Raw genomic sequence first — 21055 nt, 5'->3', positions numbered from 1 at the left:
TATTCATATTCCAGTCTCTTATTCAAATCAATGGTTGCTAGGGGAATTTGGACCCTAGCAACCAGATGGCTCAAATTACAAACTGGAGAGCTGCTGAATAAAAAGCTAAAAGCTAAAGTCAAAAACCACAAATAATAAAAAATGAAAACCAATTGCAAATTGTCTAAGAATATCCCTCTCTACATTATACTAAAAGCTCATTTAAAGGTGAACAACCCCTTTAATGAACCAGTGAACAAGGTAGGTTTGTTCTAACGAAATTCCACCATCTGTTTCTGCTCTCTCTCCTGATTAGGCCACACCAGTCTGACCAATGTAATATGCAAAATCGAAGTAGGATGGAGCACACAAAATAGCAGCTTTTACTGCAAAAGATTTACTCAATAAATCTTTTGCAGTAAAAGCTGCTATTTTGTGTGCTCCATCCTACTTCGATTTTTAATGAACCAGTGACAGACAGGAACGGGGCATGTGACCTATGGGTGCAATAAGAATGGCACTAATCATTCTCTCTGGTTCGATTCCCATGAGGGACGGTTACAGAGAATTAATAGCAATTTCTCCTCCTGTCCCAGTTTGGATGCAGCTCCCATCAGAGCAGAGGAAGGAGGAGAGGGAAATTATCATAGATTTAGAATTTTCGGCACAAGCCAGGCCTTATCTATCCATTATTCATCCGTACACACATTTCTATTTATCTGCCCAGCACCTCTCACACATCTCAATGAGCTCCCCTGACTAATGTATAGGGCTGGCTGTTAAGTGCAAGATGGTGTAAATCATGAGACCCCCCCATGCTGCTAATCCCACCTATAAACTCCGGCGGGAGGCAAGAGATGCACACTATCAATAGATCTGCCATAGAAACAGGTGCAGGAGCCAATTAGACTGGATGGAGCTCCAATAATTAGCTTTCTGTATATATTTGGGGTGTGGGAGGAAACTGGAGTATTTGGGGGGGGAGCACCCAGACGCAGGAGGGAACATCCACACTCCTTGCTCCCCACTACCCAGGCTGGAATCAAACTCAGGACCCCAGCACTACATTAAACTGTAGGATAAGGGGGTACCTGTGAATTGGGGGTTCAGTGCCTGGGGGTTATGGAGCATGTCCTTCCAGAGCAGGTCGAACTCTGGGATCCGGGCAACGTTCTGAAGGAGTCGGACCAGGTCTCGTCCAATCATGAAGCAGTCCATGAACTGGGAGTGGAATAAAGGCAGAAGATTAGTGAGGGGAGATGACGCAGGTACAGAGATTGGGGACACAAAGAGACATGATGATACATCACAGCAGGAGAACGTTGTGTCCTCAATAATGTTAACCCCAAACACTCTGCCTGGCTGTGGGGCTAAACTGGCCACTCGTTACTATTTACACAGTCAAACTGGCAATATCCTGCAGCAAGGGATTCTGGGTATAAACACGCAGGAGTTCTATCAGGATATAGGCCAGGACTTACCCGATCCCTCAGGAGCATGCTGCAGAATTCCACTTCTTTCAGTCTCAGCGCCTGCAACTGTGGGGTCCCGTGGTGGTCCACAATGAGACGCAGGTAAGTGTACACAGACATGGCTATCAGGATACTGCTCTTCATCACCCACTCCCTGCAATGCAATACACACACACACTGAGCAGGAGGAAGGCCAAATGTCTGAGGAACCAATCACCAATCACCACCAGCCTATGCCGCGCTTGTAACCCTGTTATTTGTATAGACACTCCCATAGCAATCCTTCATCACCCTGATATTGGTATAGCCACTGCCATAGCAACCCTACATCACCCTGATATTGGTATAGCCACTCCCACAGCAACCCTACATTATCAGCACGATATTGGCATAGCCAATCCCATAGCAACCCTTCATCAGCCTGATATTGGCATAGTCACTGCCATAGCAACCTTTCCTTATAACCCTGATATTGGTATAGTCAATCCCATAGCAACCTTTCCTTATAACCCTGATATTGGTATAGTCAATCCCATAGCAACCCTTAATCAGCCTGATATTGGTATAGTCACTCCCATAGCAACCCTTCCTTATAACCCTGATATTGGTATAGTCACTCCCATAGCAACCTTTCCGTATAACCTTGATATTGGTATAGTCACTCCCATAGCAACCCTTCCTTATAACCCTGATATTGGTATTGTCACTCCCATAGCAACCCTTCATCATCAGCCTGATATTGGTATAGCTAATCCCATAGCAACCTTTCCTTATAACCCTAATATTGGCACAGTCACTCCCATAGCAACCCTTCCTTATAACCTTGATATTGGTATAGTCACTCCCATAGCAACCCTTCATTATAACCCTGATATTAGCACAGACTTGAATCAATTCTTACAACCCTAATCACCCCCCCCCCCCCAGGAAGACATCTTCATAGTGCATCTCCAGCTGAGCCAATCAGAGCTGAAGGCTTAAGAGCATATTGTGCAGACAAATGACAGATTATATAAAGCAATAGAAAGGCTGGAGCATTTACCGTAGCCTTGCGACTAGTAAAGAACTACAGCCCCCCGGGTGGGAGAGAACAACAAAGATCAAGTTGCTGCACTCAGTAGGCCACTTACTTTTGTTCCATCAGAATATCCAGCACGCCCTCGGCCAACCAGATATTCTTGGCAGATATATCGCCCCCTGGGTCAGGCGCGGGTGGGCAGGAGATCAGGCGTGAGGGGGTTACAAGGGACAGGGAGAGAGAGAGAATGTCATTTTGTCAAGTAGAGCAGAGATTACAGTTGGCTGAGAGAAGTAATTACATCCCATATAAATCTCCTTTCCTCAGGCTGCAAGTGGCAGTTCTCCAGTGACAAGCGCTCTGATTACATTGACTCTGTGACTTATACACAATCACGAGCCACACTGGCAAGCTGTAACGGGAGGGCTCCCTAGCCCCCTGCATGGCTGTGAATGTGGGAAAGGGTTGGATTATGGATTTACTGGACTGCTCTGTGCCAGATACACATTGGGCTGGGGTTAATTTAACTCTTACGGGCCTTCCCTGCACAAAACTCACCCGCTATTTGTTTCATGAATGTCATACACACGCCGTCTGCTCCCAAAACTCCACCTTTCACAAGCTCCCGCACCAGCCACAGCAGCTGAAATGAGACAGGACAATAATAGGGTGCTAATAGGGTGTTAATAGGGTGCTGATAGGGTGCTGCACCTGGTTTCATAGCCCCAGGGGAGGTGGTCGTACCTGTGTCCGGCAGGTGTCCTGCAGCTTGAGGTATTTCTCCATGAGAAGCTGATTTATCTTATTCAGAACAATATTCATCCCATCCCGGTTAATAAGTGTCAAGTCCCGGTAACTCTGGGGAGGAAGAGAGAATGAGTTAGGGAGTGTGTGTACTAGCAAGGTGATGGCAAGCTCTTATGGCAACCCACGTGCCCAACACTGCAGCACCTTTCTACCAGATATCTCAGCCGAATGATTGTATACAACCTATAGTAACGGTGCAATATAGAACAGCACGTGTCATGTCAGTGCCACGGGCAGCCAGGAGAAGCCATTTATAATGCCAACATCAATCAGCTGCATGTCAGTGGATCACTGGGTTGGCACATGCCTCTCGCTATGTCCGTGTTTCTCTAGGGACAGACTGACGAGAAATGACAGACGGGTAATATGCAGTAACATGACACGAGAGACAGGCAAGGGTTAATAAGGTGTCAGTTATTAAATGTGCCCTCCAGTGAGACAGTTCTCCGTGTGCCTTCACATAAACCAAGTGCAGAGATGTGGAGGAGAGATAGGCTGAAAAGGTAGATGGGAAGGGTTACACCAAAAAATTGAAGTGTTTTAAAGTAATAGAAATATAATGTACTGTTGCCCTGCACTGGTAAAACTAATGTGTTTGCTTCAGAAACACTACTATAGTTTATATAAACAAGCTGCTGTGTAGCCATGGGGGCAGCCATTCAAGCACAGGATACACAGTAGATAACAGATAAGTACTACTATAGTTTATATAAACAAGCTGCTGTGTAGCCATGGGGGCAGCCATTCAAGCACAGGATACACAGTAGATAACAGATAAGTACTACTATAGTTTATATAAACAAGCTGCTGTGTAGCCATGGGGGCAGCCATTCAAGCACAGGATACACAGTAGATAACAGATAAGTACTACTATAGTTTATATAAACAAGCTGCTGTGTAGCCATGGGGGCAGCCATTCAAGCACAGTATACACAATAGATAACAGATAAGTACTACTATAGTTTATATAAACAAGCTGCTGTGTAGCCATGGGGGCAGCCATTCAAGCACAGGATACACAGTAGATAACAGATAAGTACTACTATAGTTTATATAAACAAGCTGCTGTGTAGCCATGGGGGCAGCCATTCAAGCACAGGATACACAGTAGATAACAGATAAGTACTACTATAGTTTATATAAACAAGCTGCTGTGTAGCCATGGGGGCAGCCATTCAAGCACAGGATACACAGTAGATAACAGATAAGTACTACTATAGTTTATATAAACAAGCTGCTGTGTAGCCATGGGGGGCAGCCATTCAAGCACAGGATACACAGTAGATAACAGATAAGTACTACTATAGTTTATATAAACAAGCTGCTGTGTAGCCATGGGGGCAGCCATTCAAGCACAGGATACACAGTAGATAACAGATAAGTACTACTATAGTTTATATAAACAAGCTGCTGTGTAGCCATGGGGGCAGCCATTCAAGCACAGGATACACAGTCGATAACAGACAAGTACTACTATAGTTTATATAAACAAGCTGCTGTGTAGCCGTGGGGGCAGCCATTCAAGCACAGGATACACAGTAGATAACAGATAAGTACTACTATAGTTTATATAAACAAACTGCTGTGTAGCCATGGGGGCAGCCATTCAAGCACAGGATACACAGTAGATAACAGATAAGTACTACTATAGTTTATATAAACAAGCTGCTGTGTAGCAATGGGGGCAGCCATTCAAGCACAGAATACACAGTAGATAACAGATAAGTACTACTATAGTTTATATAAACAAGCCGCTGTGTAGCCATGGCGGAAATTAAAAAAAAAGGCTATATGGCACAGGTTAAATAGTGGATAACAGATAACACCATTATGTCCTACAGAGCTAATCTGCTGTGTAACCTGAGCATTTTCTCCTTTGAATAGCAGCCCCCATTGCTACACTCGTTGAGAATTTCTCGACTCACACATCACTACAATGCAGGACAACACTACATTATATTTATATTACTTTAAAGCACTTTCATTTTTTTGATGTTACTGTTCCTTTAAGAAGAGCGGGGAGGGCAGAGAAGCAAACAGAGAGGAGGGGAGACAGGCTGACAGTGGAAAGGAAGGGGTGTAAAGCACAGCTGGGGGGCAAGGGGTTATTTCAATAGTGCACACTGACAGTAGAAATAAGGAGCGAGGGAGAGAGGAGATTTGCTAATTAAGGCTGATACCTGCGGCTGCATTTGCTCTGATAGGGTGAAGCAAGCAGTCAGTAATGCAGCAGCAGCGAGACAGCTCCCACGTAGCTCTGAGACCCCCTGTACAGTGTGTGGGCTGCAGGTGAATAGAGGGGGCAGGGATACGGACCATTGAATCACTGGGGGGATCATGTCAGGTGACACATGCAGGGGCTACTGGGTAATTACCCATCAGGCAGTGCGCTCTCATGCCAGGGGAAGCTTCCATAGAGCACTGACCATTACATTGGTACTGCCCATCACTATTCACTGCTCTGTGTCCCCCACACACGGTGTATATATAATAAGAATAGACTAATAGCCCAGCACTAGTGGTCCTCATTAGCCAGGAAGGCTTATTGTGGCTGAGCTGAACAGGGCACAGTGAGTGGGCATCCATGTGACAGATAGAGGGCAGCAAGTGCCAGCATCAATTATACACAGCTTAGAACCCACCAAGCATTGCTGCCGACACCCCAAAATAACCAGGAACTGAGAGTGGGAGACTGGCACCCCATTCTCTATATTCTGCACCCAAATAAACGCTCTCCCATCTACGGTGTATCCTCAACAATCCCATCCCCCACATTATCAATTCTCACCTGCACCCCATCATAAATCCCCTTCTGTATCCCCGAGGCACCCCGCTGATTCTCACGCCCCATCATTACTGTGACCAGGCTAAATGTGATTCCTCAGACTGGACTCATTACATGAGATCTGAAGCAGCCGGGCCCAAGCCCAGGAACCACAGCTTTATTGTTGCACCCCAACTGTCTCCCCCTCATTAGCAGCTGTGGAACAGACCCCCGGCTCTTTCCTTTCAATCACAAACTTTGCTTTTTCTCGGGGAACTAATTAGTCGGTTTAAAAGAAGCTGCTGCGCTTGGAGAGTCAGGCAGCTCCTCGTTAACTCGGCTCCCTCGCTTGCTAACGATTATTTATAAGAAGATCAATCTCACAGGTTCTGCCCCCAAAACGGAGAGCAAATATTAATATTACAGGATGGGGAGAGGGCTGTTTAGCGAGTTAAGGTGGCCATTGACGTAGAGATCCGCTCGTCTGGTGATGTTGTCAAACAAGCGAATGTCTCACATTGAAGTGGACGATATGGGGCTGATCCAATCATGGGCCCTAGGGCCCAACAATCACATCAGAATGGATCCGATACAGGCGGTCAGATCGCAGGACCGCATAAACGCCGATCCGACGGGATTTTTTAACCTGCCCGATCGAGATTTGCCCGACTTTCGGCCAGATCTCGATCGGGGAAGCCCGTCAGATGGACCCACACATGGGCCAATAAGATGGGGACTCTGACGGCAGCTTTTATCAGCCGTGTATGGGGACCTTTATAGGCAACTCCCATCTGTGAAGGACAAATAGAATGAGGCAAGAGGCTTGACCTACTTACAGCTCGTTAGATTTGGGGGAAAACATTGCTGCCCCCATTTGCCCGTCTGCATTGCATTGTACAGCTGGCACAGGCCTCCTGGTTCTGTAATGGGCATTGTACCAGTTTGCTTGGGTCTCCTCAGGTTTTATGATGATGGAGCATGCACCAGCGTAATACATTAGTAATGTATGAGGCTCCAATTTGCTGCAGTTTTATGGTTTTTGGCCAATTTATTTTATATTTCCTACATTCTGGTACCGGAGCTTACAATCAAATACCCACAGAGGGTGTAAGTTTATAAGGATTCAAGGCTCTCGAGAGCAGCCGGTGTGAAATTCTGCCTATAATTATAAGGAGCCGCAGAAATGGCATCTCGGCAGAATGAAAACAAAAGCTCAGCCAGAGGTTGTGGCCTCTCCCAGGGTACGTGTGTTTGCTTAATGTTTCCCGAAATATCAGCAGGCACCTCCCCTGCCTGCCAATCTCACTGCTGGGATAATAAGCTCGACATGTTGGGGGAGGCACTGAGATTATATCACTGGGGCAGGAAGGGTTAAGGGAACATGCTGGGAAGGCTGTAGAGATGGGCCAGTGCATGTGCCATAGGGCTGATGGGCAAGCTGGGCACTGGAATTACAGATCCGCTCCCCTATACAGTAGTGAGTCCATTAAAGCACTGCGTATCTTGACAGCGCTATATAAATAAATGATGATGATGATAAGTGGTACTGTACCTTCTGGCCCTGGGCCGGCTCAGTCAGGAGCAAAGTGAAGAGACCGAGGCAAATCTCCTCATGCTGAGTGGCTCCCTTACACACCTACGAGAGATAAGGAGAGGGTTAATATCACACAGGGTTAATCCATAGCCCAAGTACACAAATATGGCACCTGCCCTGTATGCGCTTGACTAAAGTGTAAACAGAGATGTAACCGCAACCTGTCTCAGAATAATATGATCCATAATAAAGTGATAACAGTGCCTTCCCCTTTAATTGAGAGCGGTCAGGCATAAGGCCTGTCTATAGAGCATTTCTTCCCGTACCCCCCAATCTGCATGTCTGATCTAGGGGGGGAGGCTGAAGTGGATTTTCCCAAGGGTCAGCGTGGATTTTCCTTTTTTAAACTATAGAAAGAATTTCCGAGGGCTGCGCCGGGTTCCTTCCTATAGATCTGTGTTTCTTTAAAGGCAAAGTTCTCCAACATGCAGACTTCTGTTGCCATGGACACTGCAGTTGGACCTTATCCGTTGTTATAGTCTGCCCTTCCAAACTAGGAAACCATAGAATAAATATATATATATATATTTCATAGACCTCAAGAAATAAAAAGAAAAGACCAACTGCAAACTGTCCAAGAACGCCAAGGAAAACGTCGCCCTTTAAAGGGATTTTGTCATGATTTTTATGGTGTAGTTTTTATTTCTAAATGACACTGATTACCCTGCAAATAATTCACTGTACAATATAAAATGTCATTCCTGAAGCAGCAAGTGTATTTAGTTGTAATATTGGTGTGTAGGTGCATCTCAGCTCATTTTGCCTGGTCATGTGATTTCAGAAAGAGCCAGCACTTTAGGATGGAACTGCTTTCTGGCAGGCTGTTGTTTCTTCTACTCAATGTAACTGAATGTGTCTCAGTGGGACCTGGATTTTACTATTGAGTGTTGTTCTTAGATCTACCAGGCAGCTGTTATCTTGTGTTAGGGAGCTGCTATCTGGTTACCTTCCCATTGTTCTGTTGTTAGGCTGCTGGGGGGGGGAGGGGGTGATATCACTCCAACTTGCAGTACAGCAGTAAAGAGTGACTGAAGTTTATCAGAGCACAAGTCACATGACTGGGGACAGCTGGGAAACTGACAAAATGTCTAGCCCCATGTCAGATTTCAAAATTGAATATAAAAAAATCTGTTTGCTCTTTTGAGAAATGGATTTCAGTGCAGAATTCTGCTGGAGCAGCACTATTAACTGATGTGTTTTGAAAAACTTGTTTGAGTGGGGGGCACAGTATTGGGGGACACTTACGTAAGCATTGAGGGCATCGTTGGACTCCCGCTCAGACGCCCCATTCGTCATGGAGTTCACCAGCGCCATGCAGCGCTCCAGCCTCTGCCAAAGGGAAAGAGAGAGACAGTGAGTGAGAGACGGCAGAGTAAGGATAATTAGGGACACAAGGTGCAGAACTGTAACACACTGCCAACGTAGCACTAAGCAATTAGTATAGCCATGTTTAACCAACCCTCACTCCACTACATACTCTTGCACTCCATGGGAGTAATGAGAACTGTAGTTTGGGATTAATGTAGCCAGTCTCCTGCACCTATTGGGGGCGCCGAACTCTAAATGTGAACATTACCAGTAGTATGTGTCCCTTTCCTGGAACTGGGGCCCCTAACAATCCCGCCAGCCACACAGACTCCTTTATTAGTGTGGGGGGGGGGACAACTGATCCAATGAGCCCTGTGCACTTCACGCTCTGATTCATCACTAACTGTCATCATGTGCCCCTCACCGATACCGACCCCCTCACTCATACTGACCCCTCCTATCCTATCTGATCCCAATTGGAAGCAGCAGTCCTGTCCTGCTTTATGGCAGCTGAGATTCTAGCTATCTGTATAACAGAACATTCTGTCCCAGTGGCTGCACAGATCCTATCTGATCCCCATTGTAAGCAGCAGTCCTGTCCTGCTTTATGGCAGCTGAGATTCTAGCTATCTGTATAACAGAACATTCTGTCCCAGTGGCTGCACAGATCCTATCTGATCCCCATTGTAAGCAGCAGTCCTGTCCTGCTTTATGGCAGCTGAGATTCTAGCTATCTGTATAACAGAACATTCTGTCCCAGTGGCTGCACAGATCCTATCTGATCCCCATTGTAAGCAGCAGTCCTGTCCTGCTTTATGGCAGCTGAGATTCTAGCTATCTGTATAACAGAACATTCTGTCCCAGTGGCTGCACAGATCCTATCTGATCCCCATTGTAAGCAGCAGTCCTGTCCTGCTTTATGGCAGCTGAGATTATATCTGTGTAATAGAACATTCTGTCACAGCGGCAACTCCTGTCCCAAAGAACTTGCAATCTAGCAACAGAGGAGTGGGATTTGGATACGAAGGCTGGGTACTGGCACTCTCAGGGTTATAAGAGAATTTCAGAATAAGATTTCAAAGGAGCCTTATCATCCAGTAGAAAGTTCCAGTGAGAGTGGAGGCGCAAGAGAAAGGGCCCCATTAGGAGGAGCTCAGAGGAACAGGAAAGGGAGGGAATTACTGATTCTCTTTGAGACACACTCAGCTTCCAAATCTAACAGGTCCTCGGGGCTCAGTGATTCAGTACAAAGAGATTCCCTGATGTTGGATGAGGAGCCGGTGAGAGACATAAAATATATATAATATAGATCTACAGTATATAGTGCCCTGTACTGCTATTAACCCTCCTGCCAATGAGATGCCTGATCCCGAGATCTGGGGTGTCCACTGGCCTTGCTCAGTGTGTTTGACAAAAGAAATGAACAGGGTTTCTGGGGTACCAGCTCCTCACATTGTAACATAATGGAATGAGATCAGACAGCAGACCTACATACTGTACTGTCTAAGGGAATCAATATGGCACCTCCTCCTCCCATATGCATAAATACAAATATACAGAGAAGGAATGTTCTGGGCACACAATAAGCTATACCCTCATACTGTACTGTCTAAGGGAATCAATATGGCACCTCCCTCCTCCCATAGGTATAAATACAAATATACAGAGAAGGAATGTTCTGGGCACACAATAAGCTACACCCTCATACTGTACTGTCTAAGGGAATCAATATGGCACCTCCCTCCTCCCATAGGTATAAATACAAATATACAGAGAAGGAATGCTCTGGGCACACAATAAGCTATACCCTCATACTGTACTGTCTAAGGGAATCAATATGGCACCTCCTCCTCCCATAGGTATAAATACAAATATACAGAGAAGGAATGCTCTGGGCACACAATAAGCTATACCCTCATACTGTACTGTCTAAGGGAATCAATATGGCACCTCCTCCCATATGTATAAATACAAATATACAGAGAAGGAATGTTCTGGGCACACAATAAGCTATACCCTCATACTGTACTGTCTAAGGGAATCAATATGGCACCTCCTCCTCCCATATGTATAAATACAAATATACAGAGAAGGAATGTTCTGGGCACACAATAAGCTATACCCTCATACTGTACTGTCTAAGGGAATCAATATGGCACCTCCTCCTCCCATATGTATAAATACAAATATACAGAGAAGGAATGTTCTGGGCACACAATAAGCTATACCCTCATATTGTACTGTCTAAGGGAATCAATATGGCACCTCCTCCTCCCATATGTATAAATACAAATATACAGAGAAGGAATGTTCTGGGCACACAATAAGCTATACCCTCCATTTAACAGTGCATGGGAATAGGGAGACAGTGGTGTAAGTACCACACCGAGTTGCCCCAGTGCAGGTAGGTGGCCACTGTACAGAGGTGAGAGGACAGTTAAGTACAATGGATAAAGTGTAAGTAACACAAATGGCAGCTCTTTAGGATTATGAGGGAAATAAAAGCTAAATGTAGGAGACGTCACGCTGCTCACCCCCGGCCCAATGAGCTCCCATTTTATCAGTTTTATATATTTCTTTTCATTGAGCTGCTCCGGGGCACTCGTCTGACAGAACAATAGAAGGAATTAACTGCACGACAGACAATACAAATGGCTTTCATTAGAGACGGAGCCAAGGAGCCCGGTGAAAGAGCATTTAATAGAAAAGAGAATGTGCAGTTCAGCAACACTTCCTCTGGGGCCACTGGCCTCACTCTGTGTAACTTCTAAACCTTAATTTCTTATAGGCTTATTTCCCCTTGTCATGTGACAAGTGATCCTCACACGGGAGCTGCCATACTGCTTGTCTCTGCACTTTCCACTGGAACCAACACATTGCACCATCTGTTCCTGGCCACTAGGAGTGCTCTTTTTATTACAGCAGAAAGTGGGTTGATTTTAAACAAAGGGAAGACCCACCCCAAGAATAAAATAAAGTACTAATGAAGCCAATGTGCCAGGAAGCAGCAAAGACACAATTAATGGGATTTAACAGCAGCAAGAGAAATAATAATCAGATTAAAACAACAAACATAATCCCCATATAATGCCCCTACTAATTGCCCTCAAGCACTGCCCGACTGAGCAGGAATTAATTAAGGGGGCAGAGAGAAAATTGCGTTGGGGTTAAGGTTACAGATATATAGAAACGTTGGGGTAACAGTCACCCTGCTATATTTCCAGGGGTACCCAGGGTACAAATAAACACTCACCCCAAATCTCTCCCTAACTGACCTTCAGACTGGGCCCCCTTAGCTCATAACAAGGTTACAGATATATAGAAACATTGGGGTGCCACCCTGCTATAGTTCCAGGGGTACCCAGGGTACAAATAAACACTCACCCCAAATCTCTCCCTAACTGACCTTCAGACTGGGCCCCCTTAGCTCATAACAAGGTTACAGATATATAGAAACATTGGGGTGTCACCCTGCTATAGTTCCAGGGGTACCCAGGGTACAAATAAGCACTCACCCCAAATCTCCCCCTAACTGACCTTCAGACTGGGCCCCCTTAGCTCATAACAAGGTTACACATATATAGAAACATTGGGGTGTCACCCTGCTATAGTTCCAGGGGTACCCAGGGTACAAATAAACACTCACCCCAAATCTCCCCCTAACTGACCTTCAGACTGGGCCCCCTTAGCTCATAACAAGGTTACAGACATATAGAAACATTGGGGTGCCACCCTGCTATAGTTCCAGGGGTACCCAGGGTACAAATAAGCACTCACCCCAAATCTCTCCCTAACTGGCCTTCAGACTGGGCTCCCTTAGCTCATAACAAGGTTACAGATATATAGAAACATTGGGGTGTCACCCTGCTATAGTTCCAGGGGTACCCAGGGTACAAATAAGCACTCACCCCAAATCTCCCCCTAACTGACCTTCAGACTGGGCCCCCTTGGCTCATAACAAGGTTACAGATATATAGAAACATTGGGGTGTCACCCTGCTATAGTTCCAGGGGTACCCAGGGTACAAATAAGCACTCACCCCAAATCTCCCCCTAACTGACCTTCAGACTGGGCCCCCTTAGCTCATAACAAGGTTACAGATATATAGAAACATTGGGGTGTCACCCTGCTATAGTTCCAGGGGTACCCAGGGTACAAATAATCACTCACCCCAAATCTCCCCCTAACTGACCTTCAGACTGGGCCCCCTTAGCTCATAACAAGGTTACAGATATATAGAAACATTGGGGTGTCACCCTGCTATAGTTCCAGGGGTACCCAGGGTACAAATAAACACTCACCCCAAATCTCCCCCTAACTGGCCTTCAGACTGGGCCCCCTTAGCTCATAACAAGGTTACAGATATATAGAAACATTGGGGTGTCACCCTGCTATAGTTCCAGGGGTACCCAGGGTACAAATAATCACTCACCCCAAATCTCCCCCTAACTGACCTTCAGACTGGGCCCCCTTAGCACTAGAAAAAGGAACATAAAAGCAACAGATACAATAACTGGAGCCTCACAGAGAATATCTATATATGTTTTGTTGCCAAGGTCAATGACCCTGACAACCAGATAGGATTGTATGTTACCCTCATACTGTACTATTGTGGGTGGTGAATCACAATGGCAGCTCCTCAGAAAACAAATCAGTTCCTCTCAGAGGAGACAGAGGTTGTGGATGAGACAGGAGGGAGCGCTCTCATTTGGAGTGACAGGTGCTGGTGTATCTGTGCCGGGGGCAGTCTATACCTGGGATATACTCATAGGAGGAAAAAGGAATATCTGCTTGAGATTTACCCTCCCTGGAATTCACTAAACTGTGTTCAATTACAGACTCACATGACTATATAATGATGTGATGCACCCCCGGGGGTCACACACTCTAAAGGCAACATTTATCTACAATTTATACACTACTACTTCCCTTAGACAGTACAGTATGAGGGTATAGCTTATTGTGTGCCCAGAACATTCCTTCTCTGTATATTTGTATTTATACATATGGGAGGAGGAGGTGCCATATTGATTCCCTTAGACAGTACAGTATGAGGGTATAGCTTATTGTGTGCCCAGAACATTCCTTCTCTGTATATTTGTATTTATACATATGGGAGGAGGAGGTGCCATATTGATTCCCTTAGACAGTACAGTATGAGGGTATAGCTTATTGTGTGCCCAGAACATTCCTTCTCTGTATATTTGTATTTATACATATGGGAGGAGGAGGTGCCATATTGATTCCCTTAGACAGTACAGTATGAGGGTATAGCTTATTATGTGCCCAGAACATTCCTTCTCTGTATATTTGTATTTATACATATGGGAGGAGGAGGTGCCATATTGATTCCCTTAGACAGTACAGTATGAGGGTATAGCTTATTGTGTGCCCAGAACATTCCTTCTCTGTATATTTGTATTTATACATATGGGAGGAGGGAGGTGCCATATTGATTCCCTTAGACAGTACAGTATGAGGGTATAGCTTATTGTGTGCCCAGAACATTCCTTCTCTGTATATTTGTATTTATACATATGGGAGGAGGAGGTGCCATATTGATTCCCTTAGACAGTACAGTATGAGGGTATAGCTTATTGTGTGCCCAGAACATTCCTTCTCTGTATATTTGTATTTATACATATGGGAGGAGGGAGGTGCCATATTGATTCCCTTAGACCAGGGATCCCCAACCTTTACAACCCGTGAGCAACATTCATAAGTAAAAGGAGTTGGGGAGCAACACTAACATGAAAAATATTCCTGGAGTACCAAATAAGGGCTGTGATTGGTTATTTAGTAGCCCCTATGTGCATTGTCAACCTACATTGAGGCTCTGTTTGGCAGTACACCTGGTTTTAATGCAGTAAAACTTGCCTCCAAGCCTGGAATTCAAAAATAAGCACCTGCTTTGAGGCCACTGGGAGCAACATCCAAGAGGTTGGAGAGCAACATGTTGCTCGCGAGCTACTGGTTGGGGATCACTGCCTTAGACAGTACAGTATGAGGGTAACATAAAATCCTATCTGGTTGTCAGGGTCATTGACCTAGGCAACATAAACTTATATAGATATTTTCTGTGAGGCTACATTTTTATTGTATCTGTTGCTTTTATGTTCCTTTTTCTAGTGACTCTCTACTAGTGTGACTTCTAAGACCATTGCCCGATTGCTAGGGTGTGTCCTTAGCAACCAGAAAGCCACTGAAATGGCACACGGTAGAGCTGCCAGACGCAGGACTAAAATGATAATAAACAGTGAGACTAATGAGAATGCAGATGTAGAGAACAGCAATAGATACAGGGTGGGACCCTCACACCTTGTGTATTACAGCTGAATATTGGGCCTGTATAACAGTGTGGAGCCTCATTTGTGGCTGAATGTTTATTGGGGGGCAGTACTGTCCATCACACAGAGGCAGGGATGAATTGTGCCCCGCCCCTCACTGCAGTGGGCCCCCTGGAAATAATGGTCCTAACACTCAGGGGCCACTAAACCTCTCACTACAGACAAATTCAAGTCTTTCAGAGATCTCACTAATAGGGGTGATTCACCTTTAAATCTACTTTTACTACGTTACAGAATGGCTAGTTTTAAGCAACTTTTCAAATGGTCTTTATTTTATAGTTTTATCGTTTTCTTCTGACTCTTTCCAGCTTTCAAAAGGGGGTCACTGACCCCATCTAAAAAACAAATACTCTGTAAGGCTACAAATGTATTGTTACTTTTTATACCTCATCTTTCTATTCAGACCTCTCCTATTCATATTCCAGTGTCTTATTTGAATCAGTGCATGGTTGCTAGGGGAATTTGTACCCTAGCAACCAGATGGCTGAATTTGCAAACTGGAGAGCTGCTGAATAAAAAGCTAAATAAGTCAAAAACCACAAATAATAAAAAATGAAAACTAATCCTCCTGTGCCCGGGTCACATGCCCATCTGGTGGCCAGTAGAAGAGAGGCCTGAAGGGAAGTGGGAAGCAGAGACATTAGAGGAATCTGCCAACCAGTGGAGGTGGTAGAGTAGAATGCCAATCACTTGGATGGCCAATACACGGGTTATGAGTGAGCCCCTTGCCCAAACTGCCCAATGATTGCCTATTGGCTCTTACCTCTTCCAGCTCATCTTTAGCATCCAGTCCAGTGGAGAGCAGCAACTTGCCCTTGGCTTTTGGCTCCATGTTGTTGCCGTAGCCAATGGATTGTGTTCTACACCAGGGCTATTGCTTATGGGACAGGCTGGGGGTTCTGGCAGCTTGTAGTACAGCTTTGGGGTACAGTTAGATCTATATACAGGGGTACAGTTAGATCTATATACAGGGGGTACAGTTAGATCTATATACAGGGGGTACAGTTAGATCTATATACAGGGGTACAGTTAGATCTATATACAGGGGTACAGTTAGATCTATATACAGGGGGTACAGTTAGATCTATATACAGGGGTACAGTTAGATCTATATACAGGGGGTACAGTTAGATCTATATACAGGGGGTACAGTTAGATCTATATACAGGGGTACAGTTAGATCTATATACAGGGGTACAGTTAGATCTATATACAGGGGGTACAGTTAGATCTATATACAGGGGGTACAGTTAGATCTATATACAGGGGGTACAGTTAGATCTATATACAGGGGATACAGTTAGATCTATATACAGGGGGTACAGTTAGATCTATATACAGGGGGTACAGTTAGATCTATATACAGGGGTACAGTTAGATCTATATACAGGGGTACAGTTAGATCTATATACAGGGGTACAGTTAGATCTATATACAGGGGTACAGTTAGATCTATATACAGGGGTACAGTTAGATCTATATACAGGGGTACAGGGGAGGCTATGGACTGTAATTAAGTGTCAGTTCCCAGGGGTCACTAGCAGGGAGACTGCAGCACATATATAAGGGTTCTATAAGGGCATAAGCAGACAATTATTGGGGTTCTTAAGGAGAAGGTAGACTTGGGGTGCTGTGAGGGCCAATGTGAGGGGAGGGGGGTGTATAATTGTACAAGTAGTGGGATAATATTGTAGAAAGCTGCAGTCACAGGGGTTCGGGCAATAAAGCTGCAGTCATATGGGGTCGGGCAATAAAGCTGCAGTCATATGGGGTCGGGCAATAAAGCTGCAGTCACAGGGGGTCGGGCAATAAAGCTGCAGTCACAGGGGGTCGGGCAATAAAGCTGCAGTCACAGGGGGTCGGGCACTAAAGCTGCAGTTACAGGGGGTCGGATAATAAAGCTGCAGTCACAAGGGGTCGGGGCAATACTGGGAGCAGTGGGATGGGAGAGAGAGGGTCTGGCTGGGGCAATAAGACATAAGTGACAGGATTTAGGGGCCAATAAAGTATGAGGGGAGGTTCCTGGGGCAGTTGTGTGCGGCTGATACTCAGGGCAGTTACGTACAGACTCTGAGGTACCTCAGGCAATAACAAGGGCTCCCTGAGACATGTGACCTTATAAAAGGAAATGGGGAAATTAAAAGGTCGAGGGAGCGGTGGGGGAGTGACCCAGGGTTCACAGGATGTCGGTACCGGTAGAGCTCACCCCGTTTCTAGCACACACAGGAAGCCATAGAGAATACCTTCCACAGACCGGAAGCACCCGCCATCATCCGCAAAAATCAACCAATCACAGACCGGAGAAGACGATGATTGACAGGCCTCGACTATGCCTATCGCTCTGACGTTCCAATAGCGCTCGCCCAGTGGTTGCTGCTCACCAATAGAATCGCGCGCGGAGGTGACGTTCTTTTAGCAACGCGCACGTTCTCTTGTTTATGAAGCCGGTGTTGTTCGCCATCTTTGTTTCGGGCAGTTGCAGCCGCACATGTTAGAGATGGACAGGACTGAGTTAGACTTTACTTTGTATTATACTGCAGCTCCCCAATCTTATGTACCCCTGGGACTATAGCAGCCTGACTCCCCAATGTCTCTTATTTGTACCCCTGGAACTATAGCAGGGTGACACCCCAATGTTTCTATATATCTGTAACCTTGTTATGAGCCAAGGGGGCCCAGTCTGAAGGTCAGTTAGGGGGAGATTTGGGGCGAGTGATTATTTATGTCCTGGGTACCCCTGGAACTATAGTAGGGTGACATCATATTAAGTGTCATATTAAATAATCTTACCAAACTGCTCTATATATTTAAGTAAAGCTCTCAGTGTAACAAAAAGAGATAACCTGACCAGAAATACTGCAGTTCTAACTGTAACAGGAAGAGATCACCTGACCAGAAATACTGCAGCTCTAACTGTAACAGGAAGAGATCACCTGACCAGAAATACTGCAGCTCTAACTGTAACAGGAAGAGATCACCTGACCAGAAATACTGCAGTTCTAACTGTAACAGGAAGAGATCACCTGACCAGAAATACTGCAGCTCTAACTGTAACAGGAAGAGATCACCTGACCAGAAATACTGCAGCTCTAACTGTAACAGGAAGAGATCACCTGACCAGAAATACTGCAGCTCTAACTGTACCAGGAAGAGATCAGCTGACCAGAAATACTGCCGCTCTAACTGTAACAGGAAGAGATCATCTGACCAGAAATACTGCAGCTCTAACTGTAACAGGAAGAGATCACCTGACCAGAAATACTGCAGCTCTAACTGTAACAGGAAGAGATCACCTGACCAGAAATACTGCAGCTCTAACTGTACCAGGAAGAGATCAGCTGACCAGAAATACTACAGCTCTAACTGTAACAGGAAGAGATCACCTGACCAGAAATACTGCAGCTCTAACTGTAACAGGAAGAGATCACCTGACCAGAAATACTGCAGCTCTAACTGTAACAGGAAGAGATCACCTGACCAGAAATACTGCAGCTCTAACTGTAACAGGAAGAGATCACCTGACCAGAAATACTGCAGCTCTAACTGTAACAGGAAGAGATCACCTGACCAGAAATACTGCAGCTCTAACTGTAACAGGAAGAGATCACCTGACCAGAAATACTGCAGCTCTAACTGTAACAGGAAGAGATCACCTGACCAGAAATACTGCAGCTCTAACTGTACCAGGAAGAGATCAGCTGACCAGAAATACTACAGCTCTAACTGTAAGAGGAAGAGATCACCTGACCAGAAATACTGCAGCTCTAACTGTAACAGGAAGAGATCACCTGACCAGAAATACTGCAGCTCTAACTGTAACAGGAAGAGATCACCTGACCAGAAATACTGCAGCTCTAACTGTAACAGGAAGAGATCACCTGACCAGAAATACTGCAGCTCTAACTGTAACAGGAAGAGATCACCTGACCAGAAATACTGCAGCTCTTACTGTAACAGGAAGAGATCACCTGACCAGAAATACTGCAGCTCTTACTGTAACAGGAAGAAGTGTGGAAGCAAAAGACACAACTCTGTCTGTTTATTGGCTCATGTGACCTAACAAGTATAGTTTGTTGGTATGTTTGTGAGTAGAGTGAATTGTACGATCTCAGGAGGCGGCCCTTATTTTTTAAAATGTCAGTTTTCTATTTACGATTACCCAATGGCACATACTACTAGAAAAGTATATTATTATGAAAATGGTTTATTTACATGAAGCAGAGTTTTACATATGAGCTGTTTTATGCAATATCTTTTTATAGAGACCTACATTGTTTGGGGGGTATAGTTTTCCTTTAAGCCACAGACCGTAGGGATATCTGGATGATGACCCCTGAAGATAACAGTTAGATTCCACCCCTTATTTACGTGGCCCCCAGCATTGAATAGTCAGATTTCTGCCTGGCCTGATAAATATTTGGGCTGAAATGCTCTTTAAGAATGACATTAATTTCGGAAGTGTCCGTGCCCATCACTCTGCCCCCACATAGGGCATTTCTAGGAAACCTAAGCCGTGTCCATGTTACAGCTTTTCAGATGAATTATTCAGCAATTCTTATATTCTGCACATTCCAGGAGAGGGAAGAAATAATCTGCACTTGGGATGTGGGAATTTGGCCCAAACTGTCTCTTATCCTTAAACCCTATCATTATAAATATTCTCAAGGGCAAAGAACAAATGGGATAATCAGAGGAAGGCTGGGCACAAGTCAGAGATACAGAGCAACTGATTGCCTCGTAGGGACACATTTGGCCGCGGTTGATGGACCTTTGGTCAGTTCAGTCCATTTCAGGAGTTGTTGAGGTCTGTAGGGATTCACTGGGGTTATGGTCGGGCCGTTTGCCCACGTCAAGTTCTTGGATTTCTCAGTGTCCCACAAAACACCCTCCCTCTATGCTCTGAATAATGTCACCCACAAATTTCACCCAATTGTACCATCCACTGCCCTTTTACTTTACGTGCAAAACTGAACGCTTAGGACCCACCATCAAACATTTCATCTGGTATCACATTTAACTAAAGCCACCCCATGGATGGAAGACCCATTATTTTAAACAACAGAAAGAGCTCCAGGACATCTTTGCATTTTCTTTTGTTGTCCTCATTTTGTCATGTATCTGCTCCCATTGCTGTTGGTCAAGGGTAACACACCTGGTGGTTACGTCTAATTCAGTTGACAAGACCATTTCTTCCTTGCCTGTCTTAACTTGTTGACGTTCTTCTTGCTGAGGTTAGTTCTATCACAAATTTCTTTGGGTGGCTCTGGTACCAACCCAGACTCCTATGTCAACTTACGGGGGCTTCCTGATGGACTACATGTCTGAGGATTGGGCAGTTATTGATGGGGCCTCACAGTTGGGTTAGGACCACATTGCAGGTTCCCTCTCCTTTTGGGTCTCCCCAGGCACCAACTATTATCTGTTCATTATTAGCTAGGGAGCCAACCCGTCGGATCAGCTTTTTAGTGGGGTTGGGCAACCTCAGTATATCGCTTTAGAGGTTCTACTAGTTATATTTTCAACCATGAAATCATCATTGTGGCCATCACTGGAGTTATTGGAAGTTTAGGGTTAAGTCATGGCTTGGTTGCTTGTAAAGCTTTTTTCCATGATCAATATCCACCTGACAAACCCAATATTACTCCCCTATAGAGGGAGACAACCAGTATAAAACTATGGCCTCTAAGTGGGTGCAATATTGTTAGTGTCAATATGTATAAACCGTGGATGAGGCTTGTTATCCTTAGAAACGTGGCTCCTGGGCCT

General features: G+C 45.1%; 1 protein-coding gene across 5 annotated transcripts in view; it reads right to left on the bottom strand.

Annotated features, from left to right (window-relative positions):
* The window catches only part of ints3.S (integrator complex subunit 3 S homeolog), a 29473-nt gene extending 11825 nt beyond the window's left edge, over positions 1-17648 (bottom strand). For 2 of the 5 annotated variants that reach the window (XM_041574593.1, XM_041574598.1), the window contains exons 1-8: positions 16053-17526; positions 8880-8963; positions 7593-7676; positions 3214-3327; positions 3028-3112; positions 2582-2648; positions 1461-1605; positions 1071-1200 (exon numbers count right to left, since the gene is read on the bottom strand). In XM_041574593.1, the coding sequence (XP_041430527.1) occupies positions 1071-1200; positions 1461-1605; positions 2582-2648; positions 3028-3112; positions 3214-3327; positions 7593-7676; positions 8880-8963; positions 16053-16121 (778 nt within the window). In that variant the 5' untranslated portion in view covers positions 16122-17526. Of the gene's footprint in view, positions 1-1070; positions 1201-1460; positions 1606-2581; positions 2649-3027; positions 3113-3213; positions 3328-7592; positions 7677-8879; positions 8964-16052 lie in introns of all 5 variants that reach the window. The other 3 variants (XM_041574597.1, XM_041574594.1, XM_041574595.1) reach the window with 3 other exon arrangements.
* Positions 17649-21055: the final 3407 nt, after the last annotated feature.

Source organism: Xenopus laevis, chromosome 8S (assembly GCF_017654675.1).
Source record: "Xenopus laevis strain J_2021 chromosome 8S, Xenopus_laevis_v10.1, whole genome shotgun sequence".
NCBI lineage: Eukaryota > Metazoa > Chordata > Amphibia > Anura > Pipidae > Xenopus > Xenopus laevis.
Note: the sequence above shows the minus strand (reverse complement) of the source record. Positions and strands in the feature narration are given on the sequence as shown.